General features: G+C 45.0%; 1 protein-coding gene and 1 long non-coding RNA gene across 3 annotated transcripts in view; one reads left to right on the top strand and one right to left on the bottom strand.

Annotated features, from left to right (window-relative positions):
• The first annotated feature begins 173 nt into the window (after window positions 1-173).
• On the top strand, window positions 174-23,248 carry PURG (purine rich element binding protein G). 2 transcript variants are annotated; one of them, XM_015861241.2, is made up of 3 exons: window positions 174-208; window positions 982-1,812; window positions 11,055-23,248. In XM_015861241.2, exons 2-3 carry the CDS (start codon window positions 995-997, stop codon window positions 11,056-11,058), a joined length of 822 nt encoding a protein of 273 aa, XP_015716727.1. In that variant the 5' UTR covers window positions 174-208; window positions 982-994; the 3' UTR covers window positions 11,059-23,248. The 2 variants fall into 2 exon arrangements, with proteins under 2 accessions (XP_015716727.1, XP_032300482.1); XM_032444591.1 differs by having other exon boundaries at window positions 177-208; window positions 982-23,241.
• The window catches only part of LOC107313203, a 28,177-nt gene continuing 18,740 nt past the window's right edge, over window positions 14,575-24,011 (bottom strand). The window contains exon 6 of the long non-coding RNA XR_001554863.2: window positions 14,575-23,346. This is a non-coding gene — a long non-coding RNA (uncharacterized LOC107313203). The remainder of the gene's footprint in view (window positions 23,347-24,011) is intronic.

The raw sequence follows: 24,011 nt of genomic DNA, 5'->3' as shown, positions 1-24,011 counted from the left end.
GCGCTCACCGCCTTAACGCCTTAACGCCTTAACGCCGTGCCGCCGCTGTCGTTCTCCACCGGGCGGGGCCGGGCCGGGCCGGCGGGGCGGAGCGGCGGGGGAGCGCCAGCCCGGGGCTCTGCGCGGCGGGGGGCGGCGGGGCTGCCGGGCTGCCGGCTGCGGGCGGCGGCGGCGGGTGAAGGGCAACGGCGGCGATGGGTGCTATGGGGTGAGTCGGGGGCAGCGGCGGGGGGAGGTGCGGCGCGGAGGGAGCGGGAGGGGCCGCTCCGAGCAGAGCTGGGAAGGGGAGCGGAGAGATGCGATGCCGGGGGGCAACGGGAGACTCAGCCGGGGGCACGCGGGGGCCCTTGTGGGGGCAGTGGGGAGCAGAGCCGCGGGGATGCCATGCTGGGCAGCGCCACGGGGCAGCGACGGCCCTATGGGGGAGCCGGGAAGCGCCACCGGGGGCACCGAGGAGGAGATGCGGGGCTGGGGGGGCAGAGGGGCCGCGCTGGGGGCACCGGCGGGCAGGAGGTGCCGTGCTGGGAACGGCGATGGGGGCAGTGCCCGCAGCAGCACCCACGGGTGAGAGAGGGATGGGGGCTGTGGGCCTGAGGAACAGCCGGGGGGGGCACGGTGTCCTGTGGGGTGGGGGTAGGAATCAGGGTGTGGGAGGGATCGGCATAGGGTGGCCACCACGGGAGATCTGTGGCACTGGGGGTCCTGGTGGGTGATCGTCAGTACTGAGGGAAAAAGGTCACAGGAGGTGCCAGGAGGCAGAACGGAGGGACCTGAGGCCGGGGGCATTAGCTAATGAGTAGGGGGCTCAGGGGGACACGTGGCCACCAGGGCGGGGAACGGAGCTTCGACAGGGGCAGCGGGGAGCTGGGATGCAAGCGGCTGGGTAGGGGGAGCAGCAGTGAACAGAGCCACCACCAGGAAGCAGAACAGGCCCCTGGTGCTGATGTTGCCATCTGTGTCTCTGTTATGTGTTGTTTCCAGCTGATTGGTAAAGATGGAAAGAGGGAGAGGAGGAGGAGGAGGAGGAGGAGGAGGAAGGAACGTGGGGGGCTCCAGCCTGCACAGGAGCATCTATTCCCAGTCCCAGCAGCAGTACCATTACACGGCCCCCTCTCAGGGGGGCTGTATGGAGATCCAGGAGCTGGCCTCCAAGAGGGTGGACATCCAGAAAAAGCGATTTTATCTGGACGTGAAGCAGAGCTCCCGGGGCCGCTTCCTGAAGATCGCAGAGGTCTGGATCGGCAGAGGCAGGCAGGACAACATCAGGAAAAGCAAGCTGACGCTCTCCCTGTCGGTGGCCGCAGAGCTGAAGGACTGCCTGGGTGATTTCATTGAGCACTACGCCCACTTGGGCCTGAAAGGTGGCCACAGGCACGAGCACAGCAATGGCAAGGAGCAGCACTCGAGGCAGCGCCAGCAGCACCCGCCGCCCTCGCCCTCAGGCTCTGTGGGCTCCGAAGAGCACCCTCATAGCGTCCTCAAGACAGAGTACATCGAGAGGGACAACAGAAAATATTACCTTGACCTGAAGGAGAATCAGCGGGGCCGCTTCTTGCGGATCAGGCAGACGATGAGCCGGGGACCTGGCATGATTGGTTATTTTGGCCACAGCTTGGGACAGGAGCAGACTATCGTCCTTCCGGCGCAAGGGATGATCGAGTTCAGGGATGCTTTGGTCCAGCTGATTGAAGAGTACGGCGAGGGGGACATGGAGGATCGCAGGGCTGGGGGAGATGAGCCCCCTGAGCTCCCTGAGGGCACCTCCTTCCGAGTGGACAACAAGAGGTTCTACTTTGATGTGGGATCCAACAGGTATGGCATTTTTCTGAAGGTAAGTGAGGTGAGACCACCCTACCGTAACACCATCACAGTTCCATACAAAGCGTGGACAAGGTTTGGGGAAAATTTTATCAAGTATGAAGAAGAGATGAGGAGAATTTGCAACAGCCATAAAGAAAAAAGGATGGATGTCAGAGGGGACAGTGGTGAAGAGCAAGAGGGTCTCGAATAGAGTGCACTGAACTGGCCGTCTGGCAAAATAAAACAAAAAGCAGATATTGGTGAGAGGGACTCATCTATAGTAATTTGAAGTTGCCCCTTTTTTTTTTTTTTTTTTTTTTTTTTGTAAAGTCCTTTTCTGATAGTCTGTACTAACTCCAGTACGTAATATTATGGGAGTCTGGTCATCATGCTATATTACACCCAAAACATCTCTGTATTTCTTAAGAAAGTACCAACCTCCCAAGTCTGTATGAGTCAGCTTCTTTGAGTGCGGAAGACTATGAAAGTATACATATCAGCACAAAAAACAAAACAACAAAACTGCATTCTGACCTTTAAATAGTCTAGATAAGGCTTGTGTTGCACTTCAGCGTGGTGCAGAAAAAACCCTCACGCTGAAATGTATCGGTTTCTGCTTATGGCAGTTTTTCTGGAACTGAACTCTGCCTGTACTCAGTAAAAAGGCTGAAGAGCTGAGCCATAGGGCACTCACTGCAAAAATTGTCTTCGTGTTAATTGCTCAGACATGTATGAGGAGAGGGAGATGTTTAAAAATGGGTATCTGCTGGTTATCGAGTTTGAAATGATGTTCTTTGTGGATGAAATCTCAATAACCAGTCGGACCTTTAATACTGTGCTAGTGGAGAGCAGAAGATTTGTTATTAATCTCGTAGTTTTGTGCTAACCAAATAACCTGAGTATCCCAGGATAGTGGAACTGTGCTCGAGTGCTAAGCCTTCCAAATTAATGGCAACAAGTCATAATCCATTCTTCATATCCGTGTTCTGCCCACGCGGGGCTGACGATTTTTTTAATGCATTCTTCAAAATTTCAGAAGCTATTTTTGTAGCTGGGGTGTTGTGGGTTCTGGCAGGAGGCTGTGGAACGGGTGTGCTGAGCCAGATGGCTGCAGTGATTGAGGTTCCAGGGTTCCCTCCCAGTTGTGAGATGAACACGGCCACGATTGTTACACACACGAGGACAACACCTGGGCATTTCTTTCCTCCTGCTGTGAGGAAGACCTTTGGGGGGTTTGGTGCACCATTTGATCCGTACCAAAATGCATCTCGGTCCTATTGATCTGTAACACATTTTCAAAGCCATGGCTAAGGCGGTGTCAGATTTTCTGTCACGTTGATTTTACAGATGTTATTAGTACAACATAATACCAGTGCCCTGCCATCGCCTCCTTCCCGCCCTGTTGAAGCTGAAGCTGAAATCCAGCAATTTGATGCCTGGTTACTGACTGCTAGCTTTGTGCAAAGTCCGCTGGCAGCTCTGCAACCTGAACCTTACAGTCCTTGCCAGAAGAATGCTGGGAGGGAAAATGCATAAAATTAGCAGGCCTGAAGACTTTGAAAATTCTTGGTCATTTCTTCAAAAATGGGTGTATATCATTCAAGGGGCTTTTTCAGGCATTGGGTGCTGGTTCCTCTCCTTCTGAAACCATTGGGAGTTTGGTTGAGCTCCAGGTACTTCAAATAATGTGTTGTCCACCTTCAAGATTTTTTTGAAGGATGTGTTACTCTGTCTAGTCAGATATTTATAATCACTTGCATTGTATTTTGCAGAGTGGCCAAGTGTGCACGTGGACCAGATGTTTTCCATCTCAACCATTCCACTTTTTTTTTGTAAATCTGTTCAGAAAGGTATTTATCTTCACTCTTAGTCTGGACCCACCTGCACGCTGCATGGCCACACTAAATCCAAAAGCTATTGCCTGTTATAACATTAACCATATCAAGAGATGCTGGGGAGGCAGGGGTGGGAACTAAGAGGATAATCCGGACTTTATTTTGGGTACTAATAACAGTCCATCTGTTTTAACTTAAAAAAAAAGAAAAAAGAAAAAAAAAAAAAAGCTTGCACCAAAGTCACCAAAGAACCTTTAGGAAATGTTACAGTTGTGACAGAGAGTAAGGAAGTTAATTTCACTGTTTTAGGTGATTCGCCCTTTCCATACAACTACATATAGCAGTTACAGCAAGCAAACATTTGGCTTAGCATCACAACAACCATGCATTTCTGCACAGACTGCTCTTCAGGCACTGTTTCAAGTCTGTAAGAGATTTTCTCATTCCACCACTTGAACTGCTAGCAGACCACAATGAATCAGCTAGAGGCATTATGGGGTACTGGTTCGTCTTTGCTTCTAGGCTTTTGGTTGCAATGTTTTTAACAGGTTCGGTTAGCAAACCATGACAATAACTTCTCATCCCAGTTGGTGTGAAACCAGAGTTTAGCAAGCGAGTCCTGGATGCACAAGTCAGCGCGTCGCTGGCTGCTGCTGCCCATCACAGTGCCTGGAGTAACAATGAACTTATTACAGATCCCAACCAACTGGAGCTATGAATGTACAACTCTTTTATGCTCGCCTTCCCGCTCCCGTGTGGCACTCCTCCCCTACGCACTCGACATCTCCCAGTCCAAGTCCACGTCTGTGTCAATGCATTGTAAAAGCTGCCGCATTGGAATTTGCTTAGGTTAGGTGTGTATTGTAAGTAGTCATGCATTCCTTCTGTTCCTTTGGTGTTAGTAAGGAAAATACTTGCAATGGGCAAAGTGATTGAAAAGGCCTGTTTATTCATTTTGTCTTCTGTTAAAAAAAAAGATGAGATGCAAAATGGCTTTCATTATTGCTACTCACTTGCCATTTTGACAAAAGGGTAACTAAATGCAGCTGGCTGTATCTTAGTTAGACTGGTATCTTTAACCCCTTTTTTTTTCTTTTAAATCTTTTACCTAGTTCATTAATTGGCCTTCTGAGTGCATTAGTGTATTGTAAATAGCAGCCAGGAATCCAGTGCTTGCCTGCTGTGAGGCAGGGCCGGGTTCCATGGAATTCACTAATGCATGTACTCTCCCCATGTGGGATGCACCTTAGTATCCAAAACTGGATGGGATCTTCACATTCACAGCGAACGACCAGTGGGTAAACCACTAGCGACAGGTTTCCACGGAAATGTAAAGCACTGGTGCTTGCAAATATTGTCATTGGAGGATAAAACAGACTAACTCAAAATGTAGCAATGCAAGATTGTACCAGTTAGATTTGGAAACGGGTTCATCGTTATTTTTGGCAGTGCATTTTCAGTGTCGGAGAGCAGCAATAACGTAGGCTGCTTGTGTGCAGAAGGGCCCGTTGCAATGCTTATGCATGTCAAATGTTCATTCCCTGTGCTCTAAAACTGCCATGTCCCTTAAACTTGAGAAAACACAAGCTTATTTGCACTAGAAAGAACGGCCAAAAACAATACTAGGAGGACAGGGTGAAGAGTACCAGTCTGAACCTCTTTTCTCATGAGAAAATTTCCTATTAAAGTCCTCACCTCTGTTTCAAAATTGTATGGTCCAGACAGAAGTCTGTCAGTTCAATAAGAAAATCCTAATGCACTTTATATTGTGTAAATAATAGGAGCACGTTTCTGCCACTGGTCTGGCAGGGGGTGCTTCAGCATTGCAATCTGAATCTAGAAGAGGTCGTATCCTGCGTGCACGTGTCTGGTACGGACCTGTTGTACCTTCTTGACCCAGTTCCTGGACAGGAGTGTTGGTACAGATCCTCTGAGCTCATCAAAGTGGGACTCTGAGATGTAGCGTGCAGTGCTGCTGGACAGCCTGAGCTGGTGGCAGTGCCTTCTGCGGCTCTCCAGCAGCTCAGGTCTGCTCTGAACATTGATGCTGAGCCTGACAAACAAGATTTTCAAGGATGTAGCGTGGGCCACACCAAATTCTTGTGCTTAGCTTTCCTGTGGGTCAGTGCAGACACTTGTGCCGTCCCTCAAGGGCTTGCTTTGAGAATAAGGTGTTACGGAGGCTTTGCCAGCTGACCCCCACCTGCTGTGAAGAAGCTGCCTTTCTTGGCAGAAGATTAGCAGAGCAGCACACTGACAAGGGGCTGGAAGGCTTCGTGTGGCCAGGTTCCCCACATGGCACTGCGAGGCGGTGACAGAAATCACATCTTGGGGACACGCATGGTGAGCTCCACCCTGAAAGATGCAGCCGTGGCAGTAATCTGCTCTTTGTCGTGTTTCTTGTATGTACTCAATATATAAAAATTCATATTCACGTATAGGCATTGATATATTTATGTGAGTATGTTGTAGCCTGTAGTAGCTCGTAACAAAATAATCTATTTATCTGAAGTACACAGTCTAAAGACGGGGCTTAAAAGGCAGTTTCTCATACTATCAGTTTGGATAAACGCGTTATTTCACTGAGAGCACCTTGCCTGCTGCTTATCATGGCCCTTTTAGGATTTTGGCTTTTAAGCACTTTCATTTCTTAGGTTTTCAGTGAAGCTGCAAAGAAAACGTAGGCAAGAGAAGGGAAAACTTTACTTCAAGGCGTGGTGCAGGTAAAGTAAGAGCTGCAGTTAACAGCCAGTTGCTGCTCCACAGGTCACATTGCATCCCCCATTTTAAAATCCCTCTACTCTGCAAACCTTTACATTCATAAAATATGCCATTGTAAGGATAAAAAAATGGCCTTTATTTTAAAAAAAAAATAAAATCCTATTCAATTATCAAAATGCGCATTGGCATCCATTTTTTTTTTTTCTGCTGAAGATGTTGTAGTCTAATGTTTGCACCATTTATTTCCCAAGGCCTGTTCCAGAGACCTAAACTTGTGTGGAAGGCAGCTGGTAGTGGCCAGGAAACCTGTTGCTTTCCTGACTTGCAGCTTTTTTATCCATGTGTCGTAATTTTTCTAGCAGAAAAGAGTTTATTAGTGTGTATTTTTATTGTGCAGACTTTGCACCCTATGTAAAATTAATGAATAAGCAGGTTTCAGTTCTATTGCATACTTTTTGCTGTAGATATGGTATATATATATACATTTTAAAGTAATTCTTAAAGAAAAGTATACCTTCAATTTAATTTTCTATGCTGTCTCCTCCAAAATTAAAATGTCCTTTATTTTTAATGACCTAACATATTGTGATGACTAAAATCTGCCTTCCCCTCCCTGCTCCTCTATTCCTTTTAGACAAAGGTTGCATTTGAAATACCTAGTTTATCCAAGAAAGACTGGAAGTCAAGGCTACACTGAACTCATCACAAGCTACTTGCATGTTAGTCCTCCTCATGGGTGCTTTGAGCAGAAATCATCTGATGATGGCAAGGCTCCTGATGTGTTGGTGTGAGCCTGATGTGCTTGTGTAGCTGCCCTGTTGGGCTCAAGTCTCAGACCTCATCATGCTGGACGGGGATGTAGACACAAGCCTGAAGTGGCTGCAGGCTGAAGCTGTTCTCATCTTCAGGGATGATGCTCTGCATGCATGGTGACTGATGGTGCTATTTCCGTCCATGGGTCTATAAGGCATTGTCTCTGTTCAGCAGTGGCTGTGTCACCTGTATTTTTCACACTACCCATGGTGATGTCTTTTGTTGACCCCACTGTCGTGTTATTTTCATCTGGAGTTGTGAAAATTTCATTGTGTGGTCGCAAAACCAAGCAGAATTGAATAGGTGGAAAAGCAAAACCCACCTGCTGTGCTTTGCTCTCTCTTGCGGGCATGCAGCCCATGTGGGGCTGTGGTTCTTGTGAAGCTTTGCAGTTTCTCCCTCCTTATCCAAGGTGCTCGTAGCTTCTTACCTCTTGGCCTGTTGGGGTTATGCGTGTACAGCAGTGGACATCTGTGCTAATTCAGCCTTGTCTAAAACTGGCTGAAATCCGTAGGATCACAGGAAAACACCCTGCGCTTGAGGGCATGAGGTTCTTCAGGGCTCAGGCATTTGAAACAGGTTGAAGTCACGTCTTTTGCCACTCTGTTTTTCCCAAACCCACAGAAGCTTTAATAGGCTGACACCAGTTTTTACACGATAATTCTGGTGCTACCAGTTGTCATCGTGCTGGAGTTGTTCTTCCTAATGTTTTCTCATGCCCATGCTTGGTTCCCCACCTGTATCTCCATCGATGATATTTAAAAACATTGGGATAAAATAGGGTGCCAGGAGTTACAGAGATCTCGGACAGGTCCTGATATCTACAGCTTGCAGCAGCATGACCAAAACACTGCCTTTCCACTGACATTCCCCTAATGAAATATGGCAGGGGAATTACCTGTAGGAATCACTGCGTAGCTTTTCTTGCTGGCACTTAACAGAGAAGCTTGAGACCTGGCTTCTCCAAGAGAGAATTCTTACATCCTAATTTCTTTAATAATGTTAAGGAAAGTGGTAGGTGACATTGAATAAAAATTGTTTTTCCAGAAATGTCAAAGCATACGCTGAGGTTTCAGAACTTGGATGGCGCTTTGGCATTTCTGTGATTAATGTGATTAGAATTCCTGCTGCATGCCAAGGCGCCGTGCGAAACATAGGCCAGCGGCCTCAGGGGCCTTGTCTTTACATTAACTTCTGGAAATCTACACACTGGTGTTACACGCTGGCCTTTTTGTGCGTGTTGTACATGTTTTGTATTCATACCATCTGCAGAGGTACAAACATCAGCCCAACATCAAGGTACCCTAATACCACTCCAATAAAGCTCTCGCTAATTACTTTGTGATCATTTCCCTAGTTGACAGGTTACCTCAAAATGCATCATGAGGCATGGGGGAATCACTGGCTGTTCAGAATGTGGGCAATGTACCTTATTTACAGGGATGTATGCTGCCTTTTAAGTGTTTAAACCTGTCCTGTGTGCTACTGTCAAATAGGAAGGGGCAACAGCTCCTGCATCCAAGCTCTTGGTTAAAGATGTGGCTGCAAGGTCACTTAGTCACTGTAGGGCAAGTCCCTTCCACAGGTAGAAGGGCTTTGCATCTGGCCACTTCTTAATCTTGCTAATTTGCCCTGAACAGATTAATTTGAGGAAAAGATACCTTCCATGTCAGCTGCTGGTTAACCTCAAGTTTCTGCATGTGTTCCCATCTGGAGGTTGTTTTCAATGTGTTTTGTTGGCAAGAAACAGTGGGAGAAGGGGATTGTGAATAGGGACATGCTTCCCACCAAGTTAGAGGAATGGAAAGGCAGAAGGGGGTGGTGGGCAGCAAGGACCGGATTCATGCCCCAGGGAATTGCAGAGCAGTGCTTCCGTCTATGGTATGGGGAAGAGGAGGCACTGCCAGCACTTGAGCCCTCCTCTTTGCTCAGGTCCAGCCTAGCTAGAGGTAGCCTAAGCTTGTCCAGGGGCACATGCAGAAGCCTATGGGAGTGTGCAAGTGTTGACTGCCTGTGAAGTTTTCCCTTGCTATCTCAATGTGTGCAGCGCTGCGTGTACTTTTTATGCATAAGGAACCAGTGGGAGTGACTTCCCTGTTGGACAGCTGTTCCTGTGCACTGGGGAAGAAGGGTTCAGTAAGGGCTGAAGGGATTTGAGGGAAAGAAAGGTTGGCCCCACTGTGCAAACAGCTTTCCAAAAGCGTGTTCTGTGCTATTTTTGCAAAGGATTTGTGCAGTTTTTAACAAGGTTCTTTGCAAGTGATCATCACTGTTATAGCATTTCTGTGCCTGGAGCCCAGTGCTTGTACTCTGAGGCCTGCTTAACAGAAGCAGCCAATGTTAGCAACTGTTGAAAGCCATGTTTTCCTTTGAACAAGTGAAGTGCTGTAATAATGGCAAGTACTCCACATAAACTGCCAGCATCGAAAACCGGGCCTCCCAGTTAACTTTGGCTTTATTCTGCCTATGCCTATGTTCCCCAGTGCTACAATGAGCTGTAGTCAGTGATACCTCCCCCTACCTCAGTGGAGTGTGAGAAAGTTGAGTTCATTTGGCATTGCAGTTTTTGTGATCAATAGTGATGTCTCTAAAAGAAAAACAAGGAAGATATTTTGGATGCAACATACTAGATAGGTATGTCTGCAGTGTTTGGAAGGTAAGGCTTGGACAACTGCAGAATGATGGATCAAAAAGAAATCTATATGCTAGAGAAGAAGAGGCAGTTGTAAAGGAATTGCATATCCAAAGGTCAGAATTTAAGATTACTCAGTCCTTAATTCTGACACTTTCTGACTTCTACTTAGTTTTCCAATTTTTTTTTTCTGGTGCTTTGTATAAACTATACTGGCATGTTGTCTTCTTGAGAAAGATGCTGAGTTGTCAAATAGATTTGTTTTTGTGATCTTGAATACCTTGAATGGTGTCTCACAAATTGTGCAAGAACTCCTCCATCTCAGCGTCCCCTCATGAAGGAAGGACCAAACAAATCTAAGGGTGAGGAGAACACAGGGATGTTTAATAGGATGTATTATGATGGAGTTGGCAAGGACCTTGAGAGAACATCAACAGTGTCCCCTAGGCAAAGATTAGCTAAACCAGACGCCTCCCTCACATTGGTCTTCAACCTGGCTGGAACTCAGTTTGAAGAATGGCACAAAGGAAGTATCTGACAGTAAACTTAAATCTGCTGTTGCAGAGGTGTCTACAAGGATATGTTTCAGAGTCCACACAGCACAAAGGCATCTGTATTTCTTCCATTTAAACAATGTGAAGAAAAAAAAAATTGCTTTCTTGAAATATCCAGCAAGGGATATTCACAGTGGTTCACCCTGCTTACTGTTGGATACCTTTCCTCCTGTCCAACCTATTCTGTCTCTTTTAGTCTTACAGGCCACATTCTCAAGAGGAGTTATGGAAACAGTTTGTTTCCTTTCTTGCTTGCAGCTCTTTACATAATTAAAGACTGTTGTCAGGTCTCTTCTGTATCCTCTTCTAGGCATTTATAAAGCTTTCCACCGATGGTAGTTTGCAGTTCTTGCCACGTTCTTACTGATTCTTTTCTCTAGGCTCTTTCTGATCAGTCTGTCTCTTTCTTGAACACAGAATTAGAAAATCCAAAATCAAGTGACATACATGTGTTGCCATCTTGCCAGCCTCAAGCAAAAGCATCACAAACAATTTAAGATTTTATATACTCAGTGTGCTGGGTTTTACAACAGCATGCTTGCTGACTTGAGCGCTGTTTCAAACTGTGTCCTTTCAGCTCCTCTGTGGCTGAGCTAGGACAAAGGCAATCATTTTTCAGTCTTTGCAGAGAGGCTTTTTCCTGCTTTGACACAGAAGCTTGCATTTATCCTGACCAAACTGTGTTTTATTTCTTTTCAGATAATTTCTTGACCTTGTCCAAGATCAGTCTCAGTTCTCAGTGCTTACGGTCCTTCCCAGGGTTGTGCCATCTGCAGGTTAAATAATTATTATCCATCCTCAAATCATCAGTTTACATGTCAGAAGAGCAGCACCCAAGGCAGGCAGACCTCAACAGGACCTCTCTTGATATCTTCCAGCAGACTGACTGTGATACTAATTAAACGAGCTAATTGTAGAAATTATAACCTGTTCCTCCTTTAGGCTGTTTCTTTCTCCAACTGTTGACTTGTTTTTCTCCATGTTTTTTTCTGCATAGGCTACATAGAGTCCAAACAGTTTTTGCCCTTCTTTAATAGTTTGGAAAATCGGGGCTATTAAAATATCACAGTATGCATTTTCCATGAAGCCTGACAATATAAATCTGTTTTGTACATGGTAGGTTGACAAAACACCACCTAACAACATTCATGCCTCCACTTAGTTCTGATTAGGACATAGGAAAAAAATAAATAACAGGCCTTCACCTCAATATTATTATTTCATTGACATTCCCCATCTTCACAACATTTAGATTTGGACTGCTTCAGCAGTCATAAGCTCAAGATATGTTCCTCCTTGTAGGCTTTCCTTGTAGGCATGCCCAGACCTGGATAAACCAGGAGTGTGTGATGGAGAGGAAAATACATATTCTTGCAAATCAGCCTCAAAATCTGCTCATGATCTAACTGTCAAAAGAATGCAAAATAACTGCTTGAAGAGCTCTGCTGTTTTTGGTTTAGTTTTTGTTTTTGTTTTTAATTATTTTATTTTGTTTTTGTTTTGTCTTGTTTCTATTTCCAAGAAGTTTAATCTGTGTTGAAAGTTAATTGGATTTTCTTTCGTAGCATTTTTACTGCAAGGTGATCCAACAGTTTTGTGTAGGTTTAGCTATAAAGAAGTTCCTCCTATTCTATGCAGCATCTTGCATTGCTCTATTCATTTGACACATATATCTGAGCGCCTTCCAGAAGCGCATTTAAGCATAATGACTAACATCTGTCACACAGCAGTTGTTCTTTCTTTCATTCTCTTCCTCAGAGAAGGCTGGATGTGCCAATGCAGCCCTGGTATTTTTAACATAAATTAATTATCCATTCTGTTCTGCATTAATGTCCTAAATGGTGAGCTGAAGCACATCTTGTGCTAACAGCAGTAGACCCTTACAGCTTCACAGCTAGGAGCAAACCAGAGAACTTTGGGGCTCCCAGCTAGCAAAGTCTGGCATCTGCACAGAAGGTTGGCATTGCACTGGAGGAGAACTTTCCTCCTCAAACTTCACCTACCTCTAAATGTTGGGGGAGCACAAGGAGCATCGAGGATTTTGCTGTTACTCTCTGTTTGCGAATTATCTGATGCAAAAAAGATCTCGCCTCCAGAGAGCAAATGAAAAGCCAAAGGCAACTCTAAGTTCAGGCAGAGGAGCTTGAGCAGGTGAGGCAGGTGCTATCTTGTTACTGACTTTTAAAGTCTGTGTTCACACCAAATACCTTTCCAGTCACTTCTGGTCTCCCTGGCTCCACCTTATCTGGTAGGTTACCACTTCATCCTCCTCTCTGGAAAATAAAGGTATTTATTGTATGGGTTTCTGGCTTCTAAATGCTCTCTGGCAAGTGAATGTTGTCAATGAGCGTGAATTTAGCATCCATCTCTTGTTCCACTCATAATCATAAAATAAATATTTTACTTACAAGTCTTCTAAAGCTGCAGTGTCCTCATGATTGCTTTTATTTCTCTCACAAAAGGCTGGTGAAGAAAAGCCTCCATGGCACCCTTCCCATGTGCAGCACCTTGCTGCAGGCAGCAGTGATCTGCTGCAAATGAAAGAAGCCCCCCGATGACCATTGGCAGGTTTAGAGCATGTACTGCAAGCCCAGAGATTATAGGCCAAAGTTTTCTGTTAATCTCTAAAATACTGGAGACAGCTTTTTAACTTTGATCAGGCTTCATAATGCCCTCAACCTGGCAGAATTAGGAAGACAGCTTTTTGGCTCAGACCCTTACTTAGAAGGCTGGGAACAAGCAGTCGATGAGGTGAACCAAGCCTCGTTCCTGTTATCTCAGAACATATCTTTTCAATTGGTATTTTATTATTTCTCTCCATCTGGTTGCAAAACATCAAGGTCACTAGAGCAGTGTAGATAGCAGCCTGTGTCTGACGTTCTTTGGCCTTAACCATTCCAATAACTAAAGGCATCCTGTTTTGCAGCCTTCATGTGCTTGAGCAATTGTTGCATGGACAGTGGGAATTTGGGAGCACACAGGTGTTAACTGTAGGTTGAAGCAAGTTTCTGGAGGTTGTGGGTCACGTTGCAGTAAAGCAGTAGTTATTTAGCTTAGCAGTTATTTAGTGACTCTTGCTTATTCATTCTGTGATCATTCTCATATCACTTAGGGCAGGGGATCCTCTTACCCTCCTCAGCCTCTTAGACTTTTGACAGTGTGAAGAAGCTCACGTCCTCTTCCATTCTGCTTCATTACACTTGATGTCCTCAAGTTTCAATAACACAGAAAGTACAAATTTGTATTGCCCTGGGTTTTTTTAGGTTGTAATGAGTTTTAACTTTGGACTTGCTATTTTTTTAATTGCATACAAGTGGCTCATTTCCCTCTTAAAACAGAGAGGGAAAATAATAATAAAAAAATAAATTAGCTAAACACCCATGCTTGCTTTCAGAGCCTGAGAGGTGCACTGGATTAACACTGGAGGGATGGTTTGCCACTGTGGTATTTGGTCATTGAGGTAAGCACAGCAAACGCAGCAACAGTCTCACTCTTTGTCCACGCTGCAACCCTGCAGCAGCCCTTGAACTGTTTCGATACATCTTGGGGTGCCCTCTGCAGCTGCTCAAACCCCTTGCCAGCCTCTTCCTCTTTGCAGCTGTGAGGCTGCGTGAAAGAGGAAAAGCAGGAGACAACAACATGGGTGTTTTTCACTCACCTCAGCCTAAACACCAGCCTCTGTTTGGCAGCCAGTCTTTCAGGAGCCTTTTCTGCAGTCATTCTTGCTAGCATCTCCAGCAGAGATCTTTCATCCTGTCCAGCTCACAAGCCTTGGTAACTGAAGCAGTCTCAGGCAGCTATATGATGGAACTCCATAATGCTAAATATTACCAGGTTCAGAAAATGTGACTCCGATGGAAGGCTTGGACTAAGTTAGCAAGAACATACATTTTTTTATATGCACTTGCAGAGGGGCTTCACTTCAACCTTCCACAAAAGGCTTTCGAGCCAGCCAGCAATTTTTTTTAATTTATTTATTAAAGAATAAAAACCAGTAGGTTTGTACTAGAAAAAAACTAGAACTCTCTTTTACCAGTGAAGGATTTTTTCCCTCCCCCTTGATGCAGAAACCAATGCAAAATAAGAGTTGCAATATCAGAGGAGATCAGAGAAAAGTGTTCCTCTGGATGGAGTTTGATGCAATTTTAAGCTGCTTGTAGAAGATTGGCTGTGAAGGTAAACTAATTTGGGCTGAAAAAGCTGTTGCTGTTCAACTATATTGGGTACGCTTCAGTAATGGTCCAAAATAGCTTTTTTTTTCTTTTTTTTTTAACCACCTCTGACATCTATGAAAGCTAAACCTATTTTTTGTCTTAGATTGAAGGTGTGATTCTTGCTGGAAGAAACTTACATTTTTTAGAAACCATCTCAGAAAGACATTTAAAGCCAAAAATATCGTACGGAAGCCTAAAGAGAACAAAACAGAAATCACAGATCTGAGTCAACACCAGGCTGCCATGTGCAGAGATTTATGGCTAAGTTAGGTATGAGTTGTGACCCACCTGCCTGCATTTCTGGCCACTCCCAGGCTCAGCCTGGTGCCTGCAGAGCCCCTGACCAAGGCTGGCCCCTCTTACTCTTCCTGCATGGTAATGGTGCTGCAGCATAGGAACCAGGCAAGAACTTGAGTTGGAGGGCTGCATTTTGGGGGCCCTCTGCTTCTGATGCAATACTTGGTCATTGGCTGCTGTCAATAAAGACTTTCTACCAACCTAACCTCCCCACTGTTTCAACTGCATCTTACCCTCTTTTCTTTCTACTAATAGATACTGTACATACTGCTCAACAGCTGCAGCATTTAATTCCAGAAGCTGTAGTTGGTGGCAGGCAAAGTGATCTGCATACAACCTCTACCTTACTCATAATTGTACATTACGAAGCTTAGCCAGCAGTAATAAAATGTTTTGCTTTCAACGTGCAGTCCCCATGGTCCAATGTTCCCATCGTCAGGCTCCACTGTTACAGAAGTGCATCGTGTCAGTGTTCTCTGGCTGCCTTCAGTTTCATGATGCTGGATGCAGACCATAATGCCCAGCTATGCGGGTGGGTATCCAGCTAGGACTAGAAAGCAGATACGTAGTTGTTTAATGCTTCTAGGCTCAGAAAATGCACAAAGGCTCTGAAGTTAGACTTCAGATGTCCCTGCATGCCTACTGACTTTCTATTTTCTGCTGCTTCAATGCTTGCTGCAATAGAGGGGTTGTGGTGGCAGCATCCCTCAGTAGAAGGAGCAGCAGCTGTGGTTAGAAGGTCCTGTGAATGAATTCATCACACACATATCACTCCCATGGGTACCCTTCCAGGTTCATCCAGGTGGCCACACAAGGGGCTGTCTTTCCTGGCCATAAACCAGGAAAAAAGTTGCACGCTTCTTTCCCCATGTGATAGTCTCACCGTGCAGCTTTGGGTATAGGTTGTTTCTCACTGCTCTGAACCTACTGCTTGGTTTCCTTCATCCCTTTCTGGACCATTCCAAGAGTTCATGACTTTACACTTTTTTTTCTTATACACAAAAAGAAGCATTTCTCTGTCATCCTACATGATGGATATTTTTGTGCAGGGACAAGATGCTTCTTATTCACATGTAAATAATCATGTAAGTGCAGAAATTCTAAAGCCTGCTGCATTTTTTGGATATCATTTTGTTTTACACATCATTAATGCTTTTATGGAAAAGATGTTTTAACTTATACATAATTTAAGGGCATATGATTTTCCTGCTGTATGCTGAAAGCATGCATTTCAAAGCACAAATTTCAGAGCTCTACTTCTGTGGGTTGCATTAGATTCATAGCTGGTATGAGTTGAACTGGATGCAGTTTCCCATACTCAAGGCTCATAACGTTTAGTTTCCAGGTGCAGGTGTGCACTCTCCCTTGCTGGAGCTGAAATTAGGCTCCTTCCATGCGATTGGTGTGGGCTCAGTTTGGCACATCTCGGTCCCCAGGCACCATCCCCACAGCTCTGGGAATTTTCCAGGCAGGGGATCTATGGAGCTGTAGTGTGTATCTGCATTTGTGCCTTTTTTGGGCAGTGGTAAGACAGCCTCTGTATGGAGATTGCCATTTAGTAAATAAGCTTCTTCTCAAGCACCAACACTAGGGCTGCAAAAGATGGATGATTATTTCTTTGCAGAATTGGTTTTCTGCTGCAGGATCTGGATTTTGTTCATTTGCATATAATTAAAAATGGCCCCCTGTCTTCAGTTTGCATTATGCCTGTGGTACTGAGCAATCTTGGATCGCGTTTTACTCTGCACTGTGCTGTGTCTGGGAATCACTTTATTCGTCACTGAAAATCAGCTTTGAATTGTGGCATACGGATATCTGCAAGCTTCGATGCAGCAAAAGCCTCTGCTTCCAAAAATAAAATGTTGCTTCTCATAAACTTTCAAATGAGTTGTTTTTTAGTGACTGGAAAAGTTGCCAAGAATATCTGCATGAAAATCGAACATGCTGACTGAAGCATGGATTTACTGATGCCTTTAAAAACCAGGTCTTAGCAGCACTCAGGCTGCAGGTAAAGGTGCAGGCTGTATGATTTCCTGTGACACTTCGGTGCAACACCAACCTGGTGTGAAAAGCCTGTTTGTTTGCTTTCCTGTATGTGATCCCAAAGGACACCGTGTGCTGCTGTGCCAGGGTAGCGGTGAGATGGTCCCAGCGTGACATGAGAGGCAGCCTGTGCACTGCTCTTCTTGGAGAAAATGTGGAACAGCTGTGCTGTTTACAAATGGCTGCAGTCCACGTGGAGGTGAAATAGCAAGGAGTCGCAAGCATATGTAAGGGCCTCTCTCCCAGGCAGCAAAAATATAGCACACTTGGACACCTTCCTTGAGAGAGCAGTGTGGAAAACTACCCTGCAATTTGATGAGGTTTTCTAGCATTAGATTTATTATCCATTGATTATCATTTGCCAGAAATCTTTACCATCAGAAAAGAACACCCAATAAATCAATAAATAAATAAGACTGTGAAAATGAGTAATTTTTGTACTGTACTTTCCATGCTGGCACATTTTCAGTACATACAGTGTTTGCTTTTGGTCTCAACACTGAGATCAGTGTTACTGAAACAAAACATTTTCTGTGTATCTAGATACAAAAGATGGTAATACATGGCAGCGTTGCAAGATCTGCATAGTGCGTGTGATAAGAAATGTGGCAGCTTCTTTGCCCAGCATAATGTCCAACAACTGCTTGTAATCTTGCATGTCTCCATCGCTGCTATGAAAGCGGAGATGTGCAAGTTTGCACTGTTGTTCCCTGGTGAGCTTTAGGTGGGAGCAGGCTATGTCTGCAGCAGGCCAGCTCAGATCTTCAGTAGCTGCTGCCTGCAGCTGCACGGAGGGTTGAAACACAAAAGCCAGGGTCACAGGACGGATTCTTTCAGCAGTTTCCTTGTCTGGATCAGCACTGCAGGTGCTGTGAAGCTGGTGCTTCACAAACTCCCCAACTCCCCAAATTGTCCGACTCTCAGATCTTATCCAGACTTGTCTTTTTCCTGCTCTGTGTCTGCACAGTAGGATCTGTGTTCTTAGCTCCAGGATCCCTCACCTTGGATTTTGCTTGTTTAAGTACATGTCTTTGGAGCAGCACTGGAATCGGGGCACTGTTTCTGAAGTTCCTTTTCTCCTTGGGTATTAGCATTATCTGTTTCTGAAAAATCACCTCTCTGACATTTGCTGACTGGTTCAGTACAGGAAGAGGTTTACAGTCGTACCTGGAACATTCCACTACACATGCAAGGTGCAGTTCTCCCTGTTTTGACAGCCCAGAAGTGATTTACAGAACTCAGAAAGTACCGCCAAACACAGACGGCAGCTTTTGACTGCAAACTCCAGCAAGCCAATGCTTTCATTTTAAACAGAGCTTTCTCCATGAAGCTTTGCACGTGGCTGACATGCATCAGGTATTGGCCAGCTAGGGGTTGCCTGGTAAAACACTTGCAAGAGTTGACAAGTATGCAAACAGAGCCTGGGAAGGTATGATGTTCAGTGATCATTTTGTTGGGTACCTGCTGAAACCTTTTGAGACATCTAAGCTTGACTGTTTATTTTCCTGAGGTCCTGCTACTCCAGCTTTCTACTCGTCCTCTCATATCCCCCTCAGTTTAGCTGCCTGGTCCTCATAGGTCTGTCCTAGGTTGCCCAGGCTTTCAGGTCAACATGGTTATTCACAGGGAACAAAAAAGCCAATGGCTGGAATAGGAGAAGCAGAAGTCAGCATGCAGCATGTCTTGTGTGTTTAAGGAGAAGAAAGGACAGCATCTGGCCTCTGTCAGGAAGGGTTCCCTACACCCAGCCTCCTTCAAGGAGCATGCAGAGCTGGGTGGAGGCAGATATCTTGACTGCTTGGTCCAGTCTTCCTGCAGCTTCCTTCCTTCTTACGTGTCTCCTGTCTTGTAGTCGCCCAGCTGTGTGGTACAGTGTGCTAGACATGTTAAGGTGATGTCTGCACATCCAAAGTCCTTCCTGGGGATGTTTTCCTTCATGAAAACGAAGATCGGATGTTAGGAACGTTGATATTTACTAGGCGGCTTTCATTGTCTTGTTCTTGCACTAATTGTCCTTTCACCGATAGGGTGGTGAAGAGAAAAAAGCCGGCTTAAAGCGTAGTCAGAAAGCGAAAGTATAAAAGTATAGATACAAACCCACCAGTAAGTACATAAATAGGTTAACTGTATGATAGCGTGTAAAAGGAGGCAGTCTGCAGCGTGACTCCTCTGTAAACTGCATGATAGCATTGGTGAAGCCTGCTGCAGACACTCGGCAGGCTTCCCAGGGTTGCTTTTGCTAGACTTTGAGTATCATAGTTGCAAAGACTCGTAACTGTTCTGAGAGACTCTTGTTTTGTTCGTAAGCTGTGGCCCTTTGCTTTCTGAATCGGTTCATAGTGATGGAGTTAATGGAGCTGTTCTTTATCGTAACCTAAAAGGTGTCAGTCGTTTGCTTGTATGTGTTCACAAGCTGACCCGTAGCGTTATGCATCCCTGAAATGGTGTGATTTGAAGCACTTTTGGTGTGGCATGTACAGTTGCAGTGCCATCTGGTTTTGATTTCATCCCTAGCTATCACACATGTTCTCCCCATGTTTTGGACACTGAACCAAACAAACTTTAAAACTAGCACTTTAAGTACTAGTGGTCACTTTGCTTCTGACTATATTGAGCACTGCACTTTTGTAAGTACTATTAGCACTGAGTTTTGAACCACTTTTTTCCCCCAGTCCATTTAGTCTCTTACACACGGTGTTAATTACTTAGGGGCCATCGGAAGATAATTTTGAGGTGTATGTGCCCACTGTCTGGTGCCTAATTTCCACTGCATATCTCTTAGCAGTTTGATAAGTGAGGGAAATGAAACCGTCAAAAGATTGTTTTTACCCAGTAGACTGAACATCTGTGTCATTGACATCCAGGCAGATGTGGTTGCTATAAACTTTGAGGTCATTCAGAGAACTAAGCGCATGGTTGTTTTTAACACCAAAGATATGGAGAAATCTCGAAAGGGATTGGGATAGTGCAAGATGGTGTAATTTACACTTCGATTTGCACGGACAGCAGGATGTGAGACAGAACCAGAGCTAAGAGTGTGTGGCAGATACTCTCGGTTTTGGTAAGAGAACCCAATCTGCAGTAGCAGGTTGGGTCAGCGGGAAAGCTAACTTGAAACTGCTTGTAAATGCAGATAACAGTAACAACTGCGCTCAAGCCATTGCAATACAAGCCGTCATTGTGCCTGTACTGAAAGTGCTGTTGGGGTTGTTGTGGCTGAAACTACAATAATAATAATAATAATAATAATGATAAAATTAAAGGAATTGCAAATGATGTAGACAATGGAGCATATAACCACTGGGTTTGCTGTTGAGATTGGAGAGAAGTATGAGGGGCTTAGCAGGTCACGTGGTAAGAAGCCATGTTGATGTGCTTTCCTATCTTTGTTAGATTCCTGCAATATTTCAGCATGGCTGGTGTGGGACCTGAGTTGCCTCTCCAGCACAAAATCAGTGGGATAGTTTGTCCCAAATGGCAAAGTCATAATTCTCTAGGATCTGAACGTGGGTGATGATCCTCAGGATGCAGAATGTTCCAAGTTTCAATATTCCAAAGCATACCCTCTCAACCCACTGATGTCTTTTGCTCCTCTAAAAGCCATCATGGGCTTACTGCAGCAACAAGTATTCCACAGTGCTTGCAAGGGTTCTGTGCATCCTTCCCAATGAAGGATCCATGCAAGAAGCCCACAGGGGAGCCCTTCATTGGAGCCTTTCCTTAGCAATGCTCCTGGATGGAATTTGCTCCCTGGTGACATGAGGGGGGTAATAACTATATCAGTGCAGTCAATTGCTTGAAGGAAGAGACCAGCTGGTTTTACTTTGCTTCAGCCTAGGCTTTCTTCTCCAATAGAGCTTTATGGGTTTGGACATTCATTCAGAATTGAAGGTGGTTAAAAAGCAACAAGCTTTGAGCAGCCCAAAGTGTTATGCTCTTATATTCTCCATTGTGTGATTTTGAAGTGGAAATGTACATAGATTCCAGACTGTTTTTCATCTCCTGGCCAAATTAACCCTGCAAATCTAGCTTTAAAGAACTAGCACCCAGTGGCTCGGGTGCTCTCTCTCAGTACCCAGGCGCTAGTGGATGAGGAGAGCCTCTCAGAAAGGCCCACAGAGGGCCTCGGCCCTTCTGGCTGGCACTGAGACACAGTGGGATGCTTTTCAGTATTTCAGCCCACATTCCATCATCCTCTGGGGAGCTGAGTGCTTTCTTTCCTCCTCGGGAAAGGAAGCTGGCAAGGAAGAGGGATGCAGAACAGGTCTCTGTGTTTTTTTCCACAGGTATAGTTTTTTGCCTCTCCAAGTTGGCATCTCGTCAAAGGTAAAGTTAAGCATTTTCTGCTGCACGGCACACATAAGGCCTGAATGTAATGCATAGCACAGCACCTTTTTCTCGGGAAGGACCTTTTAAGCAGAAGACGGTTCTTTTAGGGGATTTCAGTTTGGGTTTGAGGCAGCTCATGGGAAGTGCATTGAAATGGCACACGGACGATGTCTTACCCACCTTTTCTTTCTCTCCAGCAGAGACATTTTTAATTTCTTTCCATAGTTTAGAACTCTTTCCCAAAAGTGTTTCCCAGCCCATGTGAATGACCTTGAAATGAGTCAAGTTTATCAAACAAATTGTGCACTGCAGGAAGCAGTCTCCAAATGCACACACACCCATGCACCCCTCAATGTGTATGTGCATGTATGTGTGTGCGCATGTACCTACAGACAGAGTATTTGTTTCCCCAGCCGTTCTTTCTGTGGTTTTATTATTATTGTTATTATTACTGTTATTATCATTTCGGGGTGGGGGGGTTGATTTGTTTTCAGGATATTAACCAAAAGGTGTTTGAAATTCATGGCATGAAAAACCCTAAATGTAAATCTGAGTACATTGTGATGCTGATTAACAGATTTTTCTGAAGCTTATGTGATGCTCAGTATTTTCCTTAGGGAGTTTTGTTTAATGTGAGATCATTGTTCTGAAGGATGTTGGTCCTACTGGAATCAAACTAATGGAAATAAAATGCATGTGTTACAAGTGTAGAAACGGTGAAGAATTAAGTGTGAACTTACTGTACAATACCGATTCTGTTTTCAAACGATCTGTTTCGCTGTTCAGTAGTTGACATATAAAAATGCAGATGTACTGTAATTTAGCACTTTTTCAATTGACCCTGTTCTCACTATGACAGAAGTAAGGAGCACTTCTGTGGCTGTCAGGACCCATCTCTCCTGATGTGCGGACCCTGTGAAGCGCGTCAGGGAAGGGCCGAGCCTTTCATCCTTCCTGCACATTTTGGTACCAGAATTGGCCAGAAGGAAAGGAAAGTGTGAGAGTCTCTTAGTCCCCTAGTGTTAACAGGGTGCAAAGTGTTACATGTTCCGTACTGTACTGAAAGGGTTGGTTGGTCAGTGACTGTATTGTACTGTATGACAACGCATAAATTGCCTTGTATTGTTTCTAATGGACTGTACCATGTCCCCCGTGGATCTCCATGTCCCTAGTTTTCCAACAATGACGCATGTTATCAGTTAGGTCCTACAACTCTGTGGTGCTAACTCTCCCATACCTGATGGTGCTTCTGTGGACACTAACTGAGGACATGCTGGCCAGAGCTTGAAGTTTCACAGTATTTCTCCTCTGTTTGTACGAAGTGAACACACACACACACACTAAATGATAAACTTGAATTTGTTTCAAAGCATCATTGACAATCTAATGTTTTCTATGTGTGCTTTTATTTGGGATGGCTTTTCCAGAAAGCAGCTCTCTCCCCCTTGGCTCACAGCCACCCCTGTGCTCCAGTAGGCAGTCCTGTCCCCTTTCTCCATGGCGAGCATGGGGCCAGGATTCAGTGTGACTCCTCTGCCTTTGGAGGTGAGCTGCTTCCCCAGCAGCTCTCTGCATGCTTATCTGTGCCTAAAAAGGACACCTGTGACCACTCCATCCCCAGGTAGGTGAGCACTGTGGTGCTGCTCCAGCTCCTCCACAACCAAAAATGGAGTCTGTGGCAAGAATTGGCTTTTTACCAGAAGGGAGGGAACTACTGAAAGGGAGCTGGAATTCCAACAGGCACCTCTGTCCTGTGGTGGGAGAGCCCATGCATGCAGCCCTGCTGGCAGAGGAGTCAGTGCTGGTTCTGGAGCTTCATGGGCAGACCTTTCCCATCCCAAGCCCCCTACACAAGCTGCTTTTTGGACAAAACAAAATCTGAATATATTTTATATCTATTTGAAAACGAAGTCTGATATTTACCCCTGTTACCAACTGAATTTGCGTATTGTTGTTTGCCACAATATTTGTTCTGTCTTAAAATAAATTTGCTTACTTGTGTAGTCTGAACTGTCTGCTCTAATTCTTGTTGCCTGATGCACGGTGCAGTTGTTTCAGGGCTCAGTCACTCAGAGCTGGCTTTACAGTGTCTCCCACGTGGGAGCTTCCTGTGAGAGAGACATAGAAATGTGTCCGTCTGTGAGGGGCAATAATTTTAACCAAGACCCAGAATATAAATCTGCCTCTCGCATCTTCTCCCCAGGGCTTTTCAACCTTATGTCCTCTTTCACCAGTGTTTCATAATTACACCCTTCAAAATGGTAAGTGCACAAGAGAAGAATCGCTGCATTTCAGTATACTTAACAGTTAAGAGATAAGACTGTTATTAATGTTTCCTGGAGGCTAAGTAATTTCTGATGTTGGTGTTTTGCATTTTAGAAAGAAATGATTTATTGTGATGAACTCACTGAAAACAGCAGCCAAAAGCTGTGGACATCTAATGATGTTCACAGAAGGAGACCTAGCAAAATCTTTTCTTCCTCCTCAGAAAGGCAGACAACACCGTCTTGGTTTTTCAGTACCATGCATTAACAAGGCATTTGCATTGGTTACTAGAGATGGTACAAAGGAAGGCAGCACTCACAAGTGGTTGCAAGCCTTTTTTCCCATGCATCTTCAGGTACAGAATCCAGTCTGTGAGTAGATGAAATTAAAGGAACAACAGTGCCCATTTCTGCCTCCCTGTAGCCTCAAATGGGAGGCAGCAAGTTCTGCTCAGTTCCTGGGAGTGCCAAGCATCCTCACACCACCCTGAATAATGTATATTTGTTTC

This window comes from Coturnix japonica, chromosome 4 (assembly GCF_001577835.2).
Source record: "Coturnix japonica isolate 7356 chromosome 4, Coturnix japonica 2.1, whole genome shotgun sequence".
Lineage (NCBI taxonomy): Eukaryota > Metazoa > Chordata > Aves > Galliformes > Phasianidae > Coturnix > Coturnix japonica.
The sequence above is the reverse complement of the archived record's forward strand: the minus strand, read 5'-3'. Positions and strand labels throughout refer to the sequence as shown.